The sequence below is a fragment of the Conger conger genome, chromosome 11, assembly GCF_963514075.1.
Source record: "Conger conger chromosome 11, fConCon1.1, whole genome shotgun sequence".
NCBI classification, from domain to species: domain Eukaryota; kingdom Metazoa; phylum Chordata; class Actinopteri; order Anguilliformes; family Congridae; genus Conger; species Conger conger.
The window spans coordinates 46,895,962-46,916,468 of NC_083770.1; the positions used below are offsets into that span (position 1 = coordinate 46,895,962).

General features: G+C 54.1%; 1 protein-coding gene across 1 annotated transcript in view; it reads right to left on the reverse strand.

The window, feature by feature from the left end:
• smtnb (smoothelin b) overlaps nt 1-20,507 on the reverse strand; it is an 89,848-nt gene that overhangs the window by 32,136 nt on the left and 37,205 nt on the right. Inside the window, 6 exon segments of the mRNA XM_061259478.1 lie at nt 517-1,188; nt 3,502-3,556; nt 5,302-6,051; nt 6,053-6,126; nt 10,666-10,765; nt 18,986-19,065. Of these exon segments, the coding sequence (XP_061115462.1) occupies nt 517-1,188; nt 3,502-3,556; nt 5,302-6,051; nt 6,053-6,126; nt 10,666-10,765; nt 18,986-19,065 (1,731 nt within the window).

The window sequence follows — 20,507 nt, forward strand, 5'->3', positions numbered from 1 at the left end:
CAGTTTGACTCATTTCAAGATTTGGAAATGGAGTAAGAAAATTTAACTTGTCAAAGCAAACGTTGTCAAATGTTTTCTACTTCATTACGAGACAAACATTTGTTAAGACACTGCCCCACTGCAGCAACAGGTGTAAGCAGCAGTGTAAGTTTGTGGTTCAGAGCATCAGGTGTAAATAACAGTGTAAGTTAACATTTCTGCCCACAGTCCTCAGGTGTAAAAAGCAGTGTAAGTTAACATTTCTGTCCACAGTCCTCAGGTGTAAATAACAGTGTAAGTTAACATTTCTGCCCACAGTCCTCGGGTGTAAATAACAGTGTAAGTTAACATTTCTGCCCACAGTCCTCAGGTGTAAATAACAGTGTAAGTTAACATTTCTGCCCACAGTCCTCAGGTGTAAATAACAGTGTAACTTAACATTTCTGCCCACAGTCCTCAGGTGAAAATAACAGTGTAAGTTAACGGGTTCAGAGCCTCTGGTCTAAGCAGCAGTGTAAGTTAGCGGTTGTGCCGTACCTGCACGCTGTCCCACGGCGTTAGCGCTGGCCCGGGGGGTCACGTTGGCGCTGGCCCGGGGGGCGGCGTTGGCGGTAATCCGCGAGCTTCCACTCCCGCTGCAGGCGTTGCGTCCATCCTTGATCTCGATGGTGAGGAAGGTCTTCATGTCGGGGTCCTCCTCTTCCTCTCGCTGGCCGTGTGCTGTGCTGCCTGGGGTCTGGCGTTCCTCTGCGCCCGGGGAAGGGAGATCCTGCTTTTCAGCCCGCCCGGGGGCCCCGCCCACAGAGCCCTGCGATTGGCCGGCCGGTGCGGGGGCGTCGATGTGGGCGGGAGCAGAGTCGACCGGTCCCTGCTGCTGACCCTCAACGCTCTCTGAGGAAGAGGAGGAGGAGGAGGAGGAGGAGGGGTAGGACACGGACCCCACGCGGGACCCCAGGGGACCGCCGGAGGCGAGTCCCTCTCGTCTCTCGTTGCGCGCCGGCTTGCTCGCGCTCGGCTCCTCGAACAGCCTGGTCACCCTGGAGACGGGCGTCTGGCCGCAGGTTTTCGCCGACAGCCCGTTCCTCAGGACGGAGCCCCTCTTGGGGGTCAGGGGACCGGCGGGGCTCTCCGTGAACCTGCGCACGCGGTCACGCACGGAGCTGGCCCGTGTGAACGGGGACGACCAGCCGGGGTCCTTCTTGTTGGACGCTGAAGAAAAAAAAAAGAAACTAAGTAAAGCAGTGACTCGCAGGCCACACACACACACACACACACACACACACACACACACACACACACACACACACACACACACACACACACACACACACACCGCGAGCGGCACTCAAACCAGCTCAGCCCCTCTACTTCTGCCGCAGGTCTTCTCTTCAATGCGTCGCTCGTTCTCTCTTGCCCTCCCTCCCTCCTTCCCTCCCTCCCCCTCTCGCTCTCCTTCTCTCTCTCTCTCTCTCTCTCCCTGTTCCTCCACGCTGTCTGCAGAATTTCTTGAGTGTTTAGCGGCTTCCCTTGTCCGGTGCGATATTCCCTGCTCTCGTTCAGGGATAAACATCCTCTCTGTCTCTCCTTACATGAGTGCCCACACACAGATCCACCCAAGCACTCTGCTCATGAAGTTTATACATACACATCATCTCAACCTTTCCTCAACGCAACAGCGACCAAATGGCGTAGCAGCCTAAAACACAGCTCTTTTTAAAAAGCGTTTATTTTTCTTGCGTTGTAGATCCCGACTGGCCATCATGTTGCTTCGAAAAACATTACCTGACAGACTGATGCATTTGATAGGAACATTGTTTCATATTACTGTATGAGCGATTATCGTGTTGTATCTGTAACACTTTTACTCCTTTCCCATGGATTCGGTGTGTTTGTCAGTGCCTGTTTAAACCCAGCAGCAGCCAAACTGCCCCTCGGGGGCAATAAAGATCAGCTGATATTATTGAGTATAAGTGATTGATTCATTGACTGATTGATTCATTGGCCAATATTATTGCAGCTCTAGAAACGTCCAGAATGTGAATGTTTTCTTGGTAAATGTTGCAGTGCAGACAGGCAGAGCTGCAGCCCCAGAGCCCCATGCTAACCCCAGCCCGTTCCGAGGAGCCAGGAGCGGTTTCTCCAAACGTGCTCCTGCAGGTTCATCAGCCCTTCATGTCAAACACACACACACACACACACTCGCGGAAAAGACCAGAAGCTGTATGCGCGGAGAGACGGAGAGACAGAATGTCACAAATCCTGTCTCAGAGTCAGGAAGAACAGACGATAAAAACAGACACGGGAGGAGGAGAGGAGAGAAGGCAGAACGCAGAAAGAGAAGGAGGGGTGTGGGGTGGGGGGGGGTAAGGTGCACTCTCTGCCTTATTGAGGCAAAAAATTTGGCGGCGTTGCTAGGGAACCGGCGGGTGTTTACAGGAGGGGGGGCGGGCCCGGGACAGAGAGCAGAGCCTGGATGCGGACAGACACTTGCTCAGGGAGGACAGACAGACAGACGGATCCCAAACAGGACGGTCCCTGCGCACTGTCTCTCCCCCCCCCCCCCCCCGACCCTGTGGACAGGCAGGGCGACAGGGCCGGTCCCTATACGGTCATGTTAGCGCAGACACGGTTATGTCAGGGAAGGGCAGGGCAACCCGACTCCGCGCCCGGGACAATCCGGACCGCGGCGGTCAGAGGGGCATCGACATCATCACCATCACCGTCACCGTCATCATCATCATCACCATCATCATCATCACCATCAGAGCTGTTATTAGCAGGGCTACTCTTCAGAGGCTTGCTGGCTCTGGGTATTGGGGCACTGCATTCACATTCATGTGCTGGTCTCTCCACGTGCATGCTTGTGTGTGTGCAGGTTTGTGTGCAAGGGCGTATGTGTGTGAGTGCGAGTGTGTGTGTGTGTGTGCACGGCAGTGTGGCTGTGCATGCGTGTGTGTGTGTGTGTGTGTGTGCACATGCATGCGTTCGTGTGTGAGTGTGTGTGCATGCGCATGTATGTGTGTTTGTGTGTGTGTGTGAGAGAGTGTGTGCGTGTGAGTGTGGCTATGTGCACGTGCATGCGTGTGTGTGTGTGTGTGTGTGTCTGTGTGCACGTGCGTGTGTGTGTGTGTGTGCACATGCATGAGTTCGTGTGTGAGTGTGTGTGCATGCGCATGCGTTTGTGTGTGTGTGTGTGTGCGTGTGTGTTTGTGTGTGTGTGCGTGTGCGTGTGCGTGTGTGTGCGTGTGTGTGTGTGTGTGTGTGAGAGACTGTGTGCGTGTGAGTGTGTCTGTGTGTACGTGCATGCGTGTGTGTGTGTGTGTGTGTGTGTGTGCACATGCATGTGTTCGTGTGTGAGTGTGTGTGCATGCGCATGCGTTTGTGTGTACGTGTGTGTGTGTGTGTGTGCATGTTAGTGTGTGTGTGTGTGTGTGCGTGTTTGTGTGTGTGCGTGTGCGTGTGCGTGTGGGTGTGCGTGAGAAACAGGCAGAAACAGAATCGCACGTGTGTTGATGTTCTCACCGTTCCCCTGGCTGTTGTGCAGAGCAGTGAGGGTGGGATCCCTGCCCACAGGGAGCTGAAACAGAAACACAGGTTCAGTCACACTCAGCCGGGATCAGATAAAACTGCGCTGTCAAAATGGCCGACTGCAGCAAAGTGCCGGTGTCACAACAAATCAGTGCACACCCGGGCCGGTTCGGCACTTCCCCAACACGGAGCCAGCCGGAGGGCTCTAAAGGGAATTCACTGCAAAAACAGCAAAATAAGTCAATCTCACCAAGTATTTTAGGACTTATATAGAGACTTAAATAAATAACTTCGCTAAATAAGGCAAAAATAGTGCCAATGAAGTAAGACAATTTGACTCATTTCAAGATTCGCCACTTGGATAAGAACATTTCACATGTCAAACAAACGGTAACTTAAAAGAAGCTAATATTTTCTACTTCAGAGTAAAATAATGGCAAGACTAAAAAATGCTCGTTAAGGCATTTTTTTGCAGTGAGTGGTCATCTTGGGGCTTTCACACGGGAGTCCGGGGTGAAGCCAGTGCCAGTCCTGCGACACCTCATCGCCCACAACCCAAAATGGCCGCCTCGTCCGATCGGGGAACGTTCCGGTAACGTTACGCAAACGACGCCGGGAGGTCACGCGTGGCACCCGACGTAAAAACACGGACTGAGCGCGTGCGGCAGGGGAACGGGTGATGTAATGCACACAGCCCGGGTCTCTGAACGACCCGCCTGTCAGCGCCGCGTAAACAGGCCCAGCGCAGGCAGCGCCACGGTAACCATAACCCACGGCCCAAAAATATTTTGTAAATAAAGCGGCAGGGGTTTCCGTCAAACCTCCCAGGCCTCCGTCGGGCCCCCCTGTTTGCTTTCAGGAGCTCCTCTATTTGTGTGCTGATGCAAAGCAGAGCGACAGCCAGCCTTCAAAGGCCGCGAAAATAACAACCGTGGAGTGTGAGTGTCTGCGATGGCTCCTAACAGCCATAACCGCGCCGCGCTCCGGGGCCCCAGTCTGACAGGGCCCGGCTCCAGGCACACACCGGGGGTCAGCGTTCGTTACTGCAGCCCGGGAAACGGGGGGCGAGGCGAGGTGCTGCTGGCTCAGGCACTCCGGGGTCTGGAGAGTCACAAGCGGGGCACACGATGGAGAACGCCAAAGCACAACAGCGCCCTCTGGTGACGGCGGGAGAAAATGGGAACGGTGCGTCTATGACAGCTCTTCTCAGCCCTGGCCCTACCTCAAAAATCAGCAACCAGTGTGGACCAAACAAATCAGGGGAGATGGATGAATGTAATCACGGCCATTCTGATTGGTCAATGAAGTGCCAAGTACCAATGAACACCAGCTGCTGTTTCTGCTGACTTCTGCCGTTCACCAGGACCAAAGGTGAGAGCCTGATTCTACAGGTCTCTGGTCTCCGGGGGCGTCCTAATACTCGATAGAATATCCTCCTTTCCTGCACCCGTCTCCTGCTCCTATTCAGGAGGGTGAGAAGACAAGTGGAGGAAAGAAGGATGCATTTTTTTCGAGTATTGGGACACTTCCTCTGTCCCCTGGAATCACTGTCCCCAGCCCTGTTCCAGGAGATCCACCATTCTGTCTCCAACCCTAATTAGGCACAATCGATTCTACCGATTGACAGCTCAATGAGATCTCTAGCTATTGAGTGAGGTGTGCTTTTTTAGGGTCGGAGTGAAAACCTACAGGACGGTAGACCTCCAGGAACAGGGTTACAGGGTTGGGAGCCCCTGTTGTGTGGGTAATGACCCTACAGCGGTAAAGGGCGGTGTGTGTTCATCAGTGCTGTACCTGGTGTCCCTGCACGCCGTTCCTGGGCACAGAGCCCCCGTTCAGCAGGGTGTTCTGGGAGGCCGAGGCGGTCCTGGAGAAGGCAGGTCCGTCGGGCTGGTCCCGGTCGGAGGCGGAGCCGCCCTCGCTGGGCGGGGCGGGGGGCGGGACGGGCCCGTGATCCCCGCCCTCTGCCTCCGAATCCGTGCTGGAGGAGCTGCCCATCAGCACCTCGCATGGGTCCGGCCCGATCAGCACCGCCTCGCCCGGGTCCTGTCCCATCAGCACCGCCTCGCCCGGGTCCTGTCCCATCAGCACCGCCTCGCCCGGGTCCTGTCCCATCAGCACCACCTCGCCCGGGTCCTGTCCCAGCAGGGACACGCCCGAATCCAGCCGTCTCCGTGACGACGAGGAGGACGAGGAGCCCGCGTCCGAGGCGCCGGAGCCCAGCCGCTGCCGTGGTAACGGGCCGGCGTCAGACGCCCCGGAATCCGCCCTCTGCCTGGGCCGAGCCTGGGAGCCGCCGCTCCTCTCCGACGCTCCCGAATCGAGCCTGGCCCGCGGCGCCGACCCCACGCTCCGCTCCGACGCCCCCGAATCCAGGCGGGGCCGGGAGGGCAGGGAGCCCAGGCTGCGCTCCGATGCCCCCGAATCCAGGCGGGGCCGGGAGGGCACCGACCCCACGCTCCTCTCCGACGCTCCCGAGTCCAGCCGCTGCCTCGGGGGCAGGACCAGGTCCGAGTCCGAGGTCCCAGAATCCAGCCGCTGCCGCCCCCATCAGCGGGGCGGAGGAGGTCTCCTCCTTTCCCAACGTGTCCAGAACCAGCACCATGCCGGAGTTAGAGTCTGCAACAAGAACCAACACCGTCCTGGAGTTAGAGTCTGCAACAAGAACCAACACCATGCCGGAGTTAGAGTCTGTAACAAGAACCAACACCATCCTGGAGTTAGAGTCTGCAACAAGAACCAACACCATGCCGGAGTTAGAGTCTGCAACAAGAACCAGCACCATGCCGGAGTTAGAGTCTGCAACAAGAACCAACACCATGCCAGAGTTAGAGTCTGCAACAAGAACCAACACCATGCCGGAGTTAGAGTCTGCAACAAGAACCAACACCATGCCGGAGTTAGAGTCTGCAACAAGAACCAACACCATGCCGGAGTTAGAGTCTGGGACACAGGAGATGACATTAGCTCAGGAGGTAAGAGCAGTCGTCTGGCAGTCGGAGGGTTGCCGGTTCGATCCCGCCCTGGGTGTGTTGAAGTGTCTCCGAGCAAGACACCTAACCCCCAAATTGCTCCTACACCCTGTATCTACTAAAGACACACCCTCTGATTCACGTAAGGCAATAGACCTGTGTGGGGACCGGGGGAGTTAAGGACTTTCCATCACAGACACGGCCGTTTCATTTAAATTCACTTTCACACATTTAATACGGGGCTGGAAGTAGGTAATTGCTACTAAGAGCTGCTGAAAAGAGACTTTAAAAAAACCCTGATGACTCATTACCAAACAATTACTCCAACTAACCAACTAAATAAAGGCATGATCTCTGAGAGGGGGCACGTAAAACATTCCTGTGGTGTTATAATAAACTCACCCCTGGGCTCTGTATTGTGTCTCACCAGAACACATCTAAATACTGAGTCCATTTTCACCTCTATTTTTACCATTCAACACAACAAGAACATCAGCTCCAGGACTGGATCGCACGCTCTTAAAACGAGAGAGAGAGAGAGAGAGACAGAGAGAACTACTCCTACAACAGTGACTTCTGAAAGACGGCACAAGCACAAACACTCTCGGACACATATTTTCTCAGATGCATCAAAGGCAGTTATTATAGTGAACGTAGTAATTGTGTTTTAAAGACTTTCAATTATTGAACCACATGTTGTCCAGAACATCTGGTCGCACATTGTTGTTGAACTTGACTGACAGTGGAAATGAGTGGTTTCCTGGGTTACAGTTTGAGCAGCTCAGTGATATATGGAAGTGGATGGTGATAACTGCTGAGCAGTGTGTGTGTGTGTGTGTGTGTTTGCGTGCCTGCTTGTGTGTGTGCGTGTGTGTGTCTGTGTGAGTGAGAGTGACTGAGTCAGTGAGTGAGTGTGTGTGTGTGTGTGTGTGTGCGTGAGAGTGTGTGTGTGTGAGTGTGTGCGTGTGTGAGAGTGTGTGTGTGTGAGTGTGTGCGTGTGTGAGAGAGTGTGTGTGTGTGTGTGTGTGTGTGTGTGTGTGTGAGAGAGAGAGAGTGAGTGTGTGTGTGTGTGTGCGTCAGAGAGTGTGTGTGTGTGTGTGTGTGTGTGTGAGTGTGTGCGTGTGTGAGAGTGTGTGTGTGTGTGTGTGTGTGTGTGTGTGTGCGTGAGAGTGTGTGTGTGAGTGTGTGCATGTGTGAGAGAGTGTGTGTGTGTGTGTGTGTGTGTGTGTGAGAGAGTGAGTGTGTGTGTGTGTGTGTGTGTGCGTGAGAGAGTGTGTGTGTGTGTGTGTGTGTGTGTGAGTGTGTGCGTGTGTGAGAGTGTGTGTGGCCCTCCGCGTCGCCTCGGCCAGATGCGAGAAGAAAGCGGACAAGGAGCAGGAAGTGGTAAGCGGACACAGGAAGTGAGGGGGGCTATGAGACACTATGACACCCATAACAGCTCCGCCCCCCTCCCCAATACTGCCTCATTCCACCCTGTCCCTCAGGAAACCACACTCCAAACACTGCAGACCACGTCCTCCCTACTTAGGACTGTCACACACACACACACACACACACACACTTGCACACAAACACACACACACACACACACTCAGCTGCCCACACACACACTTTCCTACCAGGAGAAAGGCAAACAGGGTCACATTCCACTTTCACAGATTTGACTGAAGTTCCTGCTGCTTTGATTACTGCTGATGGGAGAGGTGAGGGTAGATTCTGCTCTGGGTCTCTACTCTGGCAACCCTGAGAGTGTCCTACCCGATTCTGACACCTCTATGTCCTGCACCTCTGCGATGGAACGGATCTGATTCTGTATATCACTTTGGGTACAGGAATTTTCCAAATGGTTAAATTGTGAATTGCAGTTGTGTGCCACTCTGACCAGCACCGTATTCATTGTGTTCTGTGCTGTCGGGTCAGGGGGAATTCTGGGTAAGCTCCGTCAGCAAAGGAAACTTAACTTTGAATAATGCAAGAATCGGTCAAATCTGCGTTTGCATACTGGGCATGCAGCCCCTCCGCCAACAACAACACAAACAAATAAACAAACAAACAAAACGCAGCCTCAAGCCTTCATCTCCCCGAGGGACTTCAGCAACATCGCGCATTCCTGCGGCCGGCTCCAAACCAGGCTATGTGACATACCAACCCCGTCCCCTCCCCTCCTCCCCACACGCTCCCTTCTTCCTTCTTTTCTTTCCTTCTCCCTCTCTCTTTTCTCCCCCTCTCGTGCTCTTTCTCCTGCCCTTTCTCTCTGTCAGAAACTCTCCCCCCCCCTTTCCTGTCCCCGGCCGCAGACTTCCTGTGACTTCAGCCTGTCGGGTCTGTCACACAAAACAGCGCCTTCCCACAATGCAGCAGCCGTCCCAGCGACACTCCTGCCGCCCGGGAGGACGCGTCGGGGCGGGGGCCGGGGCGGGAGGGGAGGGGGGTTAATTTCGGGAGAATGCGGTAGCCGATGTTCTATTCGGGGGCCTCTTTAGGTGAGGGGGCCGTAATGGGTCCCAGATGGCTTCCGAAAACACACACGGCAGGCGAGGAGACCGCAGGAAGAGGCCACAGACGGCGCTCGCGGGCCAGAGGGACCGAGGTGAACCCGGCCTTACGCCTCGCTCACGGGTCTGGGCCACCTCTCTGCCCAGGGAGCCGGTCCTCTCTGCCCAGGGAGCCGGTCCCCTCTGCCCAGGGAGCCGGTCCACTCTGCCCAGGGAGCCGGTCCACTCTGCCCAGGGAGCCGGTCCACTCTGCCCTCAGCACACGCAGGGCTCAGCCCTTCACAGAGCCGGCTTCCTGGAACGGTTTTCCTCATTCTATATTCACAGTCTAAGAGTTATAATTTAGTGTAATAATTGCTCTCTATTACCAGCGCTGATCTCACACGTGAAAGGGTTAAAACCTGGGTGTTTTTGGAGCGCAGACAGATTCTGGACCGCTGGGTTCCGCGTGCTATTTCACCATCTCCTCTAAATCCCCCCCAACCAGCGATTTATACAGAGCACATTCAGTTCAGACTTGACCAGGGGAAAACCAAAAAAAACAAAAACAACTCTTATTTATTTGTTCGGTCTGAGTTTCATTCTCTCTCCTGACCAGAGGTCCTTGGCTCATTCAGCCCCAGAAACGTTCCGCTTTTTTAACGCCTTTTATTTTTAGATCCGTTTTCGTTTGCAGCTCCGGGGGAACGAGGTGACTGGGAAAACACCTAATTACGCAGACTTCCATGACGTTTTGTCTTGTTTTTAAAACACAAGGGTAGAAAATGAAAGCTCAGTGAATGAGCCCTTCTCAGACTCTCAGGCTGAACTCTCAGACGGTAAAACGGGTTTATTGGAGGTGGCCTATTCACGGGCGCAGTTAGAGGAAATTGCGTTGGGGTGAGAGTGGGTGTTAAACTGCACTTAGTGGCTGCTGGCTATGCAGTCAGGTGTCGCGTTAGGCACAGGGAAGCCTTGAGTCAATATTTTCTTCGCGAGTATTGCAGCTTACCTAGCCAAACAAGCCACCTGAGGCGAGAGCAAACAGCAGGTAGTCTGATAAACAGCTGTGAATCGCACACTACGGTGAGTGAGTGTGTGCTGAGTGCGTCTACCTCATTACTCAGTTAGCAGGGAACTCAGGAATGCATAGACCAGGCGAAATAATTCAAATTCAAAACAGCGCCCCCTACTGGATTCCCTGTCTTCTCACACACATAAAAACTGTCGACACCAGCCCTGTACCTGCAGATCTACCGCCCTGCAGGTTTTTACTCCAACCCTAACAACACACACCTCATTCAACAGCTAATGATCTGCAGAGTCTACGAATGATTAGTAGAGTTCGACAGTTGTGTTCCATTTACAGTCGAAATGAAAACCTACAGTACAGGATAGTAGATAGGGTTATGGAACAGGGTTATGAACCACTGGTCTACGTCAAACTTATCAGAACACAACTAGCGGTCTCTCTTCAGTAATGACCACAATGAAGGGAGTAGTGGAGCTAAAGGAACCTGAAACGTTGAGGTCGATACCCCACACTGGGGCTGTGCTGTGGCCCTCTGCAGTGAGGTGGCAGAGGGGGATTACCGCAGTAAACAGCAGGAGCAGTTACACAGGCAGGCTCTGAATAGGGCCCCCGCTGAGAGCATGAATAAGTAAAGAGTCCTGGCGGCGTGGAGCGTGTCGCCGTGAGGACGGGGTCTCACCTGCGCGCTGAAGCTCTCGGCTCAGAGACTGCTGGCTCCTCAGCTCCCGAATCTGCGATCGGATCTGCTCTCTCTCCCCCAGGGCGTCTCTGTCAGGGTCCTGCGTCAGAGGCCAAGCAGACGTCAGTTACACTGTCACACGTTTAACGGTTTTTCACTCGCTAGCTCAAACGGGCCAATGGGAGGAACCCCCGCTGACATCCACCGCTAGGTACAAAGCAAAGGGCAGGAATATCCCGCTAACAGAGGGACAGAGGTAGACAATACAGCGCTACAGGATGCCCCCCCCCCATCAGAGGCAAGCCCACCCTGCCCCCCCCCCTCCCTGAAATATACACACAGACACAGACATACACACACACACACACACACACACACACACACACACACACACACACAGACACACACAGACACAGACAGACACAGACAGACACAGACAGACAGACACAGACAGACACAGACACACACAGACACACACAGACACACACAGACACACACAGACACACACAAACATAAACAGACAGACAGACACAGACAGACACAGACAGACACAGACAGACACACACACACACACAGACACAGACACACACAAACCCTCAGACTAACTCTGAGTCACTCAGATTCACTCGAGACTCACACTCTCAGAACAATGAACACGGACTCATACTAACACTCAGTCACTCACACTTCCTTCACCTGATGGCGAGCACAGTCAGGCACACCTGCACCTGCACCATGGCTGGAAAGCCTCTTTATTTAAAGCCCCTCAGATCCAGCAAACCACACTCCCCCTGATGTTCCCGAAATGAGCTCTGTGCTACATCCCAAAAGCCACACTGCTCCCTATGCACTCAGCCCTGAGGACAGGCCCAACGCCCCCTCTGTTCCCTAAATTAGCCCTGCGCTGCCCCCCCCCCCCCCCCCCCCGCCCGTTAGCCACACTGCCCCCTACGCCCTCAACCCTGAGGACAGGCCTCACATTCCTGCTGGGCGGTCTGTGGCCGGAGGGCAGGAGCTGGAGAGACAGAGAGACTCTAACACTGCTACTGAGAGACAGAGAGACTCTAACACTGCTACTGAGAGACAGAGAGACTCTAACACTGCTACTGAGAGACAGAGACTCTAACACTGCTACTGAGAGACAGAGAGACTCTAACACTGCTACTGAGAGACAGAGAGACTCTAACACTGCTACTGAGAGACAGAGAGACTCTAACACTGCTACTGAGAGACAGAGAGACTCTAACACTGCTACTGAGAGACAGAGAGACTATAACACTGCTACTGAGAGACAGAGAGACTCTAACACTGCTACTGAGAGACAGAGAGACTCTAACACTGCTACTGAGAGACAGAGAGACTCTAACACTGCTACTGAGAGACAGAGAGACTCGAACACTGCTACTGAGAGACAGAGAGACTCTAAAACTGCTACTGAGAGACAGAGAGACTCTAACACTGCTACTGGGGCTTCTGTTACTGAGCCTGACCTTCTGTTCCTGAGACTCAGCTGTACAAACATCCCACACTCAGAAACATAACACACACATACATATAACACAAACACACTCATACACATAACACACACATATACATACAAACATATATAACACACACGATACACATATACATGCACACACATATAACACACTCATACACACACATATAATACACGACAAGTGATACTGAAACTCTTTGCATTTGGATGGATCTCCATGGGAATTGGGGGGGTGGGACTAATTGCAGCTGTAAATTATGCTGATACAGTGTGGAACACATTTGCTGGCTAAATGGCGTTACGCCATCAAGGGTCCAAGGTATCAAATGAGCCTCATACCATCAGGCTACTGCCAGATGTACAGTAATACTAAAAGGGTTGTTTCCACTGACTAATTTTCCTGTTAAAGTCCATGGAATCAAAATTATTCAGGAGAAACGATTATTGCAGTATCCAGCAGCAGCACTGGTTTGAGGCTCATTTGACACCATTAGATTACACATACACGTACACACACGTACCACATAACACACACACACACACATTGCATATAACACACACACACACACACACATATGTATATATATATAACATGCACATTTTCCCCACACTCGCACACTCACACACTCTCTCACTCTCTCACTCTCTCACTCTCTCACTCTCTCACTCTCTCACTCTCTCACTCTCTCACTCTCTCACTCTCTCACTCACACACTCACACACTCACACACTCACACACTCACACACTCACACACTCACACACTCACACACACAGCCCTGGAGGGCCGCCGCGGCGGTTGGTTCTGATTGTAGATGGTGAGCTCTGGTTGGATAAGAAGTGTAGCCCAGTTTCCCACATGTGAGCCTGTCGCTGATAGACGGGCGACTTTAAAGAGTCAGCAATAAACGGGCACGATAAACCCTCTCCACCATAAACCTGGAAATGGGTCAGCTCTCTCCGTTCAGGATCTCAGTGGTTTTCCGTCATGTGTTTTTCGGGATGCTCTATCAAATCTGCGGGACGGGCCAGCATTAAACGCGCTATCCAGAGCAAAAAGAAACGCTTCGCAAGCGTGGATATTACATCATCTTCTGCGGTAAAGTTAGGAAACAGACACCAACGGGAAAAAAAAAAAAAGAGGTCACATCTGCACAGTCCACACAAGGTAGACGGAGGTAATGGAGATCCTCTGCTTTAACAGAGTGTCTCGGTCTTTAGGAGGCCGATGAGGCTCCACTCCACAATCAGGGCAGACAACAAACCCCTCACGTGTGACATCATGTCGCTGCGAGATCTCTGAGGTGTAGATACGGAGTCAATGGTGCCGACAAGATTAAAGGGTGAGAAGTTAACAGAGTCAGGCCTTGATCAGGGAGACAAATTGAGTAGATTAGCAGCGCAGACACACACAGACACACAGACACACACTCAGACACACACTCAGACACTCAGACACACACTCAGACACACAGACACACAGACACACAGACACACAGACACACAGACACACAGACACTCACACAATCACACAATCACACAATCACACACACACACACACACACACACACACACACACACACACAGAGGAGAGGAAAGGGAGGTGCAAATTGCTCAACGCTTGCCTCGCTCACTGGAGTGTGACCCACTCTCTCGGCCAGAGAGAGGTGAACAATGCGTGGGTAATCTCCAGCAACAATGGCCAATCAGCATCGCTCACGGCCGAAGACAGAAACAAACAGCTTCTGAGTGTGTGCGGAGACGGCGTGGGGGGCCAAGCCCGTTCTGTGACTCATTGCCCCCACTCCGTCTTACAGCGCGGTCTCCGGCTGTCACGCGAGAGGGAGCCGGGACGCCGGGCCCTTCAGTCAGAGCGCCTCTCCCACGGTCCTCCTCTCTGTCCTGAGGGGCCGTCGCTGGCCATGCCTTTGGGCTTGCAGGACGACCCCCCTCGCCCTGGGCTCCATGGCCGGGAGGGGAACGTGAGACGCTGACGCTCCACGGCGCGACTGAGGAAACCACAGGAGCGCGTTCCCCCCGCCGCGCCGGCGGACTCTGGCCCGCTCCCGAACCCAGGCTGTAATTATCCCCGCCTCCATCCCACACGCCCCGTCTGGATGCCACATCCCCCCCCCCCCGACGAGACCCTCTCTATCCAAGAGCGTCCCCAATCTCCACCCCCCTCCCCATCCCCGTCCCCGTCCCCGTCCCCGAAACATCTGCTTTCCCCGTCAGCCGTCCGCCCCGAGCGCGTTAGGGTTTTTCACTGGAAGAGAGGGCGCCGGCGGAGCCAAAATGGCGGCCGACCCAAAATGGCGGCCGACCCAGGCCCAGACCGCAGGGAGGCGTAGGCCTCGCGGCTCCTGAGGCCGCGGGGTTCAGCGAGATCAGCGCATTTCACAAACCAAACAAAACTCAGAACTGCAGACGACCCAACGATAAAAATACATTTCCGTGAAATAACCTCGCCGCCCCCCCGAGCCACGGGAGCTGACCTAAAACACAACCTCGAGTAAACCCGGGAGCACAGCACCAAACCTCCCCGCAAACCTTTAAAAATAAGAGCCGCGGCCGCCAGACACGACTTTCCATTAGCGCAGCTCAGCGGAGAGCATCAGCCCTAACCGTGCGCGAGTGATGTTCGCCGGCAGCCCTGTAATTTCACCATCAAACACAAACACACACACACACACACACACACACACATAATTAAACGCTCCACACTCTGGCCTCGGGGAACTCGGTGTTCAACAACCCCGCAGAACTCAGAAACCTGTCTTCACACACCGCGCGTAACTCAACCCCCTGCCACTCCAGGACCACGTACCCACAATTCCCCCTCCATTTCTGCCCCCCTCTCTCTCAACTTTGACTGCCATATCTCCCTCTTTCCATACTCCGGGCCTCCAGAGAGGAGAGATCCGAGAGATCCCTCCACAGAGGAGAGATCCCTCCAGAGAGGAGAGATCCCTCCACAGAGGAGAGGTCCCTCCACAGAGGAGAGGTCCCTCCAGAGAGGCAGTTGTAACAGAGATTAGGAGTCACACCTCCATGTCAGACACCTCTCTCTCCCCTGGACCCCACACACCTGGGCGACTCAGCCCCAAAAATCCCCCCCGTCACTCTTCCCATTTGTAGCTTTCACAGGAAATGACACGCGGTCCCGCGCGCGTCCAGGGGGGACCCCCCACCCCCCCGCTCCAGACACACGGACACGGGGAAACGGACGGAGAGAGTGTTCCTTACCTTACGCCTCACTCCCAGCTGCTGGTCTCATTCTCACTCAGACTCTCTACTCTACTCTCCTCTCACACACAGGAGCCACACGCTAGGCCACTCCCCAACTTCCCCTCCCTCCCCTTTCCTCACTGTACTCCCTCCCACCCTGTACTCCTCTCTCCCTCCCTCCCTCCCTCTCTCTCTCTTCCTTGTTTCTTTCCTTCTCTCTCCTTACCTCTCATTCCTTCCCTCTACCCTCTCTTTCTTCTTTCCCTCTTCCCCTTTCTCCTTTCCCCCCTCTCTCCTTACCCCTCTCTCTCTCTCTCTCTCTCTCTCTGCCCTTTCTCTCTCCCTCTACTCTTCCCTGTCTCTCGCTCTACCCCTCTATCACCTCTCTCCCTCACCAAGTGCAGAAGAAAAGATGCCTCCGGCTGACTTATTAACTTTTAACATACTTTTTTTTGTTTGTTTTTATTTAGGCTGCCGTCCTTTCCCCGTCTCATTTCTCCCAGCTCGGGCATCTGTGTTTTGTGACTCTGTGCTTCCTCACACACAGAGAGCGAACAGCGTGCTTCCTCACACACACAGAGCGAACAGTGCACTCTGAACCAGGGGGGGAAAAACGGGAAGAAACTAAAATGGAAAATACCTTCCCAAGATTGGCTGCCTGAGCCGTACTTCTCATAACCATACAGATAATTACAGCTTTCAGTTACAGCAGAGTGTATGGAGCTCTCTTTAGGACAGTCAAAAAGCCATGACATGGAACATTTTCTACAGAATTGCCCATTTCTAGCAATATACAATATGATCTAAGAAACAACCAGAAAAATGAAGACATTATTGTCAAAGATGAGATGAGAAGCTTTATGGATCCATTATATTGGGGGATACCAGGAAACAAAACTACAGGAAAACATCATTCATATCCACAAGTGCAAAAGCATTCTGATGAGGAGCTGTGCTGTGGGGTGAGTTTGCTCTGTGACTCGGCTGTGACCAGGCTGTGCTGTGGGGTGAGTTTGCTCTGTGACTCCTCTGTGCTGTGGGGTGAGTTTGCTCTGTGACTCGGCTGTGACTCGGCTGTGCTGTGGGGTGAGTTTGCTCTGTGACTCCTCTGTGCTGTGGGGTGAGTTTGCTCTGTGACTCCTCTGTGCTGTGGGGTGAGTTTGCTCTGTGACTCGGCTGTGCTGTGGGGTGAGTTTGCTCTGTGACTCGGCTGTGCTGTGGGGTGAGTTTGCTCTGTGACTCAGCGGTGCTGTGGGGTGAGTTTGCTCTGTGACTCCTCTGTGCTGTGGGGTGAGTTTGCTCTGTGACTGGGCTGTGACTCGGCCGTGGTCTCTGGCGGTTTGGGCTCCCCAGCCCGCTATCGCAGCCCTGCATCTGCGCCCGCACAATGCAGCGCAGCGCAGACAGATCCGCTCCTCAGATCTCTGTTAAAAAAGGGAACGGCTCCTGTTGTTCTTGGCACACCTCCATCGCAGAACCGAATGACATCGGCGGCTAGCAGCTGTCAGAAGTCCTGCCCCCCCTCCAACCACTGGCTAGGGGCCAACTCCACCCCTCTGTCCGTCCACCTGGAGACCAGCTCATCTGGGAGGATGCAGCACGTATAGGCCAGGCCAGGCCAGGCCAGCCCCCCTCCCTCCCCATGGACATGGGCAGTGTGTTTGCTGTTCCATTGTTGGGATGCAGGATATGACATCACTGGCTCAGGCTCAGAGTCCTGGGGCCACTTTGTTTACTCTGTGTATTAAAAGCTGGCGGCCAAGAGACGCTTTTATCATTTCAGACGCTTTCAGGGGTCCCCACAAGCACTGCGCCCCATACACACACGCGCACACACACAGACACACACAGACACACGCGCGCACATACACACAGACACACAAACAGACACACATGCACATACACAGACACACACATATTGACAACGATGCACACACACACACACACACACAAATGCACATGCACGAACACACACACAGTAGAGACACATGCACACACACACACACACACACACACACACAGACACACGCGCACACACACACACACACACAGACACACGCGCGCACATACACACAGACACACAAACAGACACACAGGCGCACACACACACACACACACAAGAAGAATAACAGTGTAGAAAGCAGAGCCGCTCCTTCCCCCAGTACACTGATAGGAGCGGTAAGATAAGAGCTCCTCTGCAGAAGCAGTCTCAGCGGTGTCAATGCCCCATTAATCCAGGGCCCAGTTCAGAGCTTGCCGCGATAAACATTCACCAAGGAAGCAACATTCTCTGTCCGATACCATTCCCAACACCCGGGGAAAACTCTTCTCACTGCAAACAGCCCGCCTTCCGAGAGAAGCCCTGAGCCAGGGCCACAGCAGACAGAAACACACCAGGGGACAGCGATAAGATAAGCATCTGAGCTCTGTGCCGGGACACTGTTTGTCTCCGGTATCTCTTCAGCAATCCCAGCAGCATTAAATCACATCAGCCCCAGAGCTGTGTTCATATGCTCTCCCATTTGCCAGGTCACGTACGTGTGTCTCTTCGGAAGTGCGTGACGTTGGCCAAAGCAACGGAAACTCCCAAAACTAAAATTTCAATCCATATGTTACATGCCGGTGTAGACAGAGGTTCACCGACATCATTACACGGCTATTCCTAAACGCGTGTTGACACTGCAGCCGTTTGGTGTGAGTGGGGTCTTTAAGTCCAGTTGCATATCTAGGTCTTCCACTCATTGACCACAAGGGGGGAGTCTATACTCCACACGTAAAGGAGATTCCAGTTTAATTACAGAGAGAGAGAGAGAGAGACAAGAAACCAGGGACCCCACTTCACACATCCATCGCTGGTGCCACAGCTCTAAACTCAATGTCCCATCATGCAGTGCGACAGGCTGAGTAAACGGCGGGGTTTAAAACGTCACAGCCCCTGTAGCGGCTCCCTCTGGATTTACAGGCTCGGAGAAGCCAGGCGGATCGTTTCGCCGTGGCGTACTCTGCCAGGAAAAAAGCAACAAACAGGGAATATTTATTTATTTATTTATTTATTTTTCTAGCCGTGTAGTTATTCTTATTCCGGGCCGTCGCTTCCCAGTCATGCGTGACTCGACTGGCGAGGCCGTGCGTTTTTTTTCCCGAACGTCTCCCGTCGAACTTCCGGAGCGGACGAGGAGGACCCCTCGTTCTATCCGCGCTCGGCGTTCCCGGGACGGCGTTCCCGGCCTGGAACGCCGCGGCCCGAACGCGTCTGACACGCGGTCACATGACCTCATGGCTGCCGCCACGGCGTCCCGCGTGTTCTCTAGCGCGGCTCTCCGCGTCATTATCTGCTATTGTGCACACGCCATTATCCACCGCAGCTGCGAAGCACACTGAGCCTGAAAAGCACATTAAGCCCCTCTGAAAAAGTCCCTCTGGCCACAATAACATGCCCTGCACAGGTGGTGGAACATGTTATTGTAATAAATAATACATAAGTTAAGGATTTGTGACAATACATACTCTGCCACCCCTCCGTCACCTCCCACCCCCCCCCCAAACTCACCGCTGGGCCCCAGGCGCTGTGAATCTCCACCCCCTCCCAAACTCACCGCTGTCCCCCGGGCGCTGTGAAGCTCCGCCATCTCGGGTTCGGCTCGCCGGCCCGCCCCCCGGACCTTCTCCGAGGCCCCTGTGTGAGAGAGACAGACACCCGCAGGGTTACCCGGGACGTTCCGCTGAGCGACCACCGGCCCCTGCCCCTACCTACGCTCCGAGCTGGGGGGTTACGGAGTTTAGGGGCGAGGAGTTGGACTGAGAGGAGGAGCAGAACGGGGGGATAGCACCGTGTCATGACTCTGCTGTCACCTTCAGAACAGTGTGGCTTCTGTGTGTGGGGCTTTCACTGAGTCAGCATGAGAGAGGGAGGAGAGAGAGAGAGGGGGGGAGAGGGAGAGGGGGAGAGGGGGAGAGAGAGAGGGAGAGAGAGGGAGAGGGGGAGAGGGGGAGAGAGGGAGAGAGAGAGAGAGAGAGGGAGAGGGAGAGGGAGAGGGAGAGGGAGAGGGGGAGAGGGGGAGAGGGGGAGAGAGAGGGAGGGAGGGAGGGAGGGAGAGAGGGAGAGGGAGAGAGGGAGAGAGGGAGAGAGGGAGAGAGAGAGAGAGAGAGAGAGAGGGAGAGGGAGAGGGAGAGGGAGAGGGAGAGGGAGAGGGAGAGAGAGAGAGAGAGAGAGAGAGAGAGGGAGAGGGAGAGGGAGAGAGGGAGAGAGGGGGAGAGAGAGGGAGGGAGAGAGGGAGAGGGGGAGAGGGAGAGAGGGAGAGAGGGAGAGGGGGAGAGAGAGAAAGAGAGAAAAAGAGGGAGAGGGGGAGAGAGAGAGAGGGAGGAGAGAGAGAGAGAGAGGGAGAGAGAGAGAGAGAGAGAGAGAGAGAGGGAGAGAGGGGGAGAGGGGGAGAGAGAGAGAGAGAAACACAAGAGAGGGAGGTAGAGAGAGGGGGAGAGAGAAAGAGAGAAAAAAGAGGGAGAGGGGGAGAGAGAAAAAGAGAAAAATAGGGGGAGGGAGAGAGGGAGGGGAGAGGGAGAGAGAGCGAGCACAATAAGTGTAGAGATGTATAAATAGACAGAAGGGGAATTGAGCTGATATCAGACAAAACACCCTCTTTGTTCCGCAGCAAAAGGTGGAAAAAACAATGTCCCCAGCAAACTGGGGTGAAATGAATTGCCCTTCTCTAGACGACACTGGGGTAGAATGAATTGCCCTCCTCTATAGCCCTGCTGTGGACAGTGAGGCAGAGGTAGCCATGGGCCACACGGAACTGAGGAATGGCAGGAATCTGTTATCTCCCCTCCATCGCTGGTACCTGCTCTGTGCTCAATGCCTGACTGACAACCACGTCGCCACCGGAGAAGACAAGATCGGGACGGAAGGAGGGAGAGAGAGACAGAGAGGGAGAGAGAGAAGAGGGAGAGACGTGACAGAGAGGGAGAGAGAGGGAGAGAGAGACAGAGAGGGAGAGAGAGAGACAGAGGGAGAGAGAGGGAGAGGAGAGAGAGACAGAGAGGGAGAGAGAGACAGAGAGGGAGAGAGAGACAGAGAGGGAGAGAGAGAAGAGGGAGAGACGTGACAGAGAGGGAGAGAGA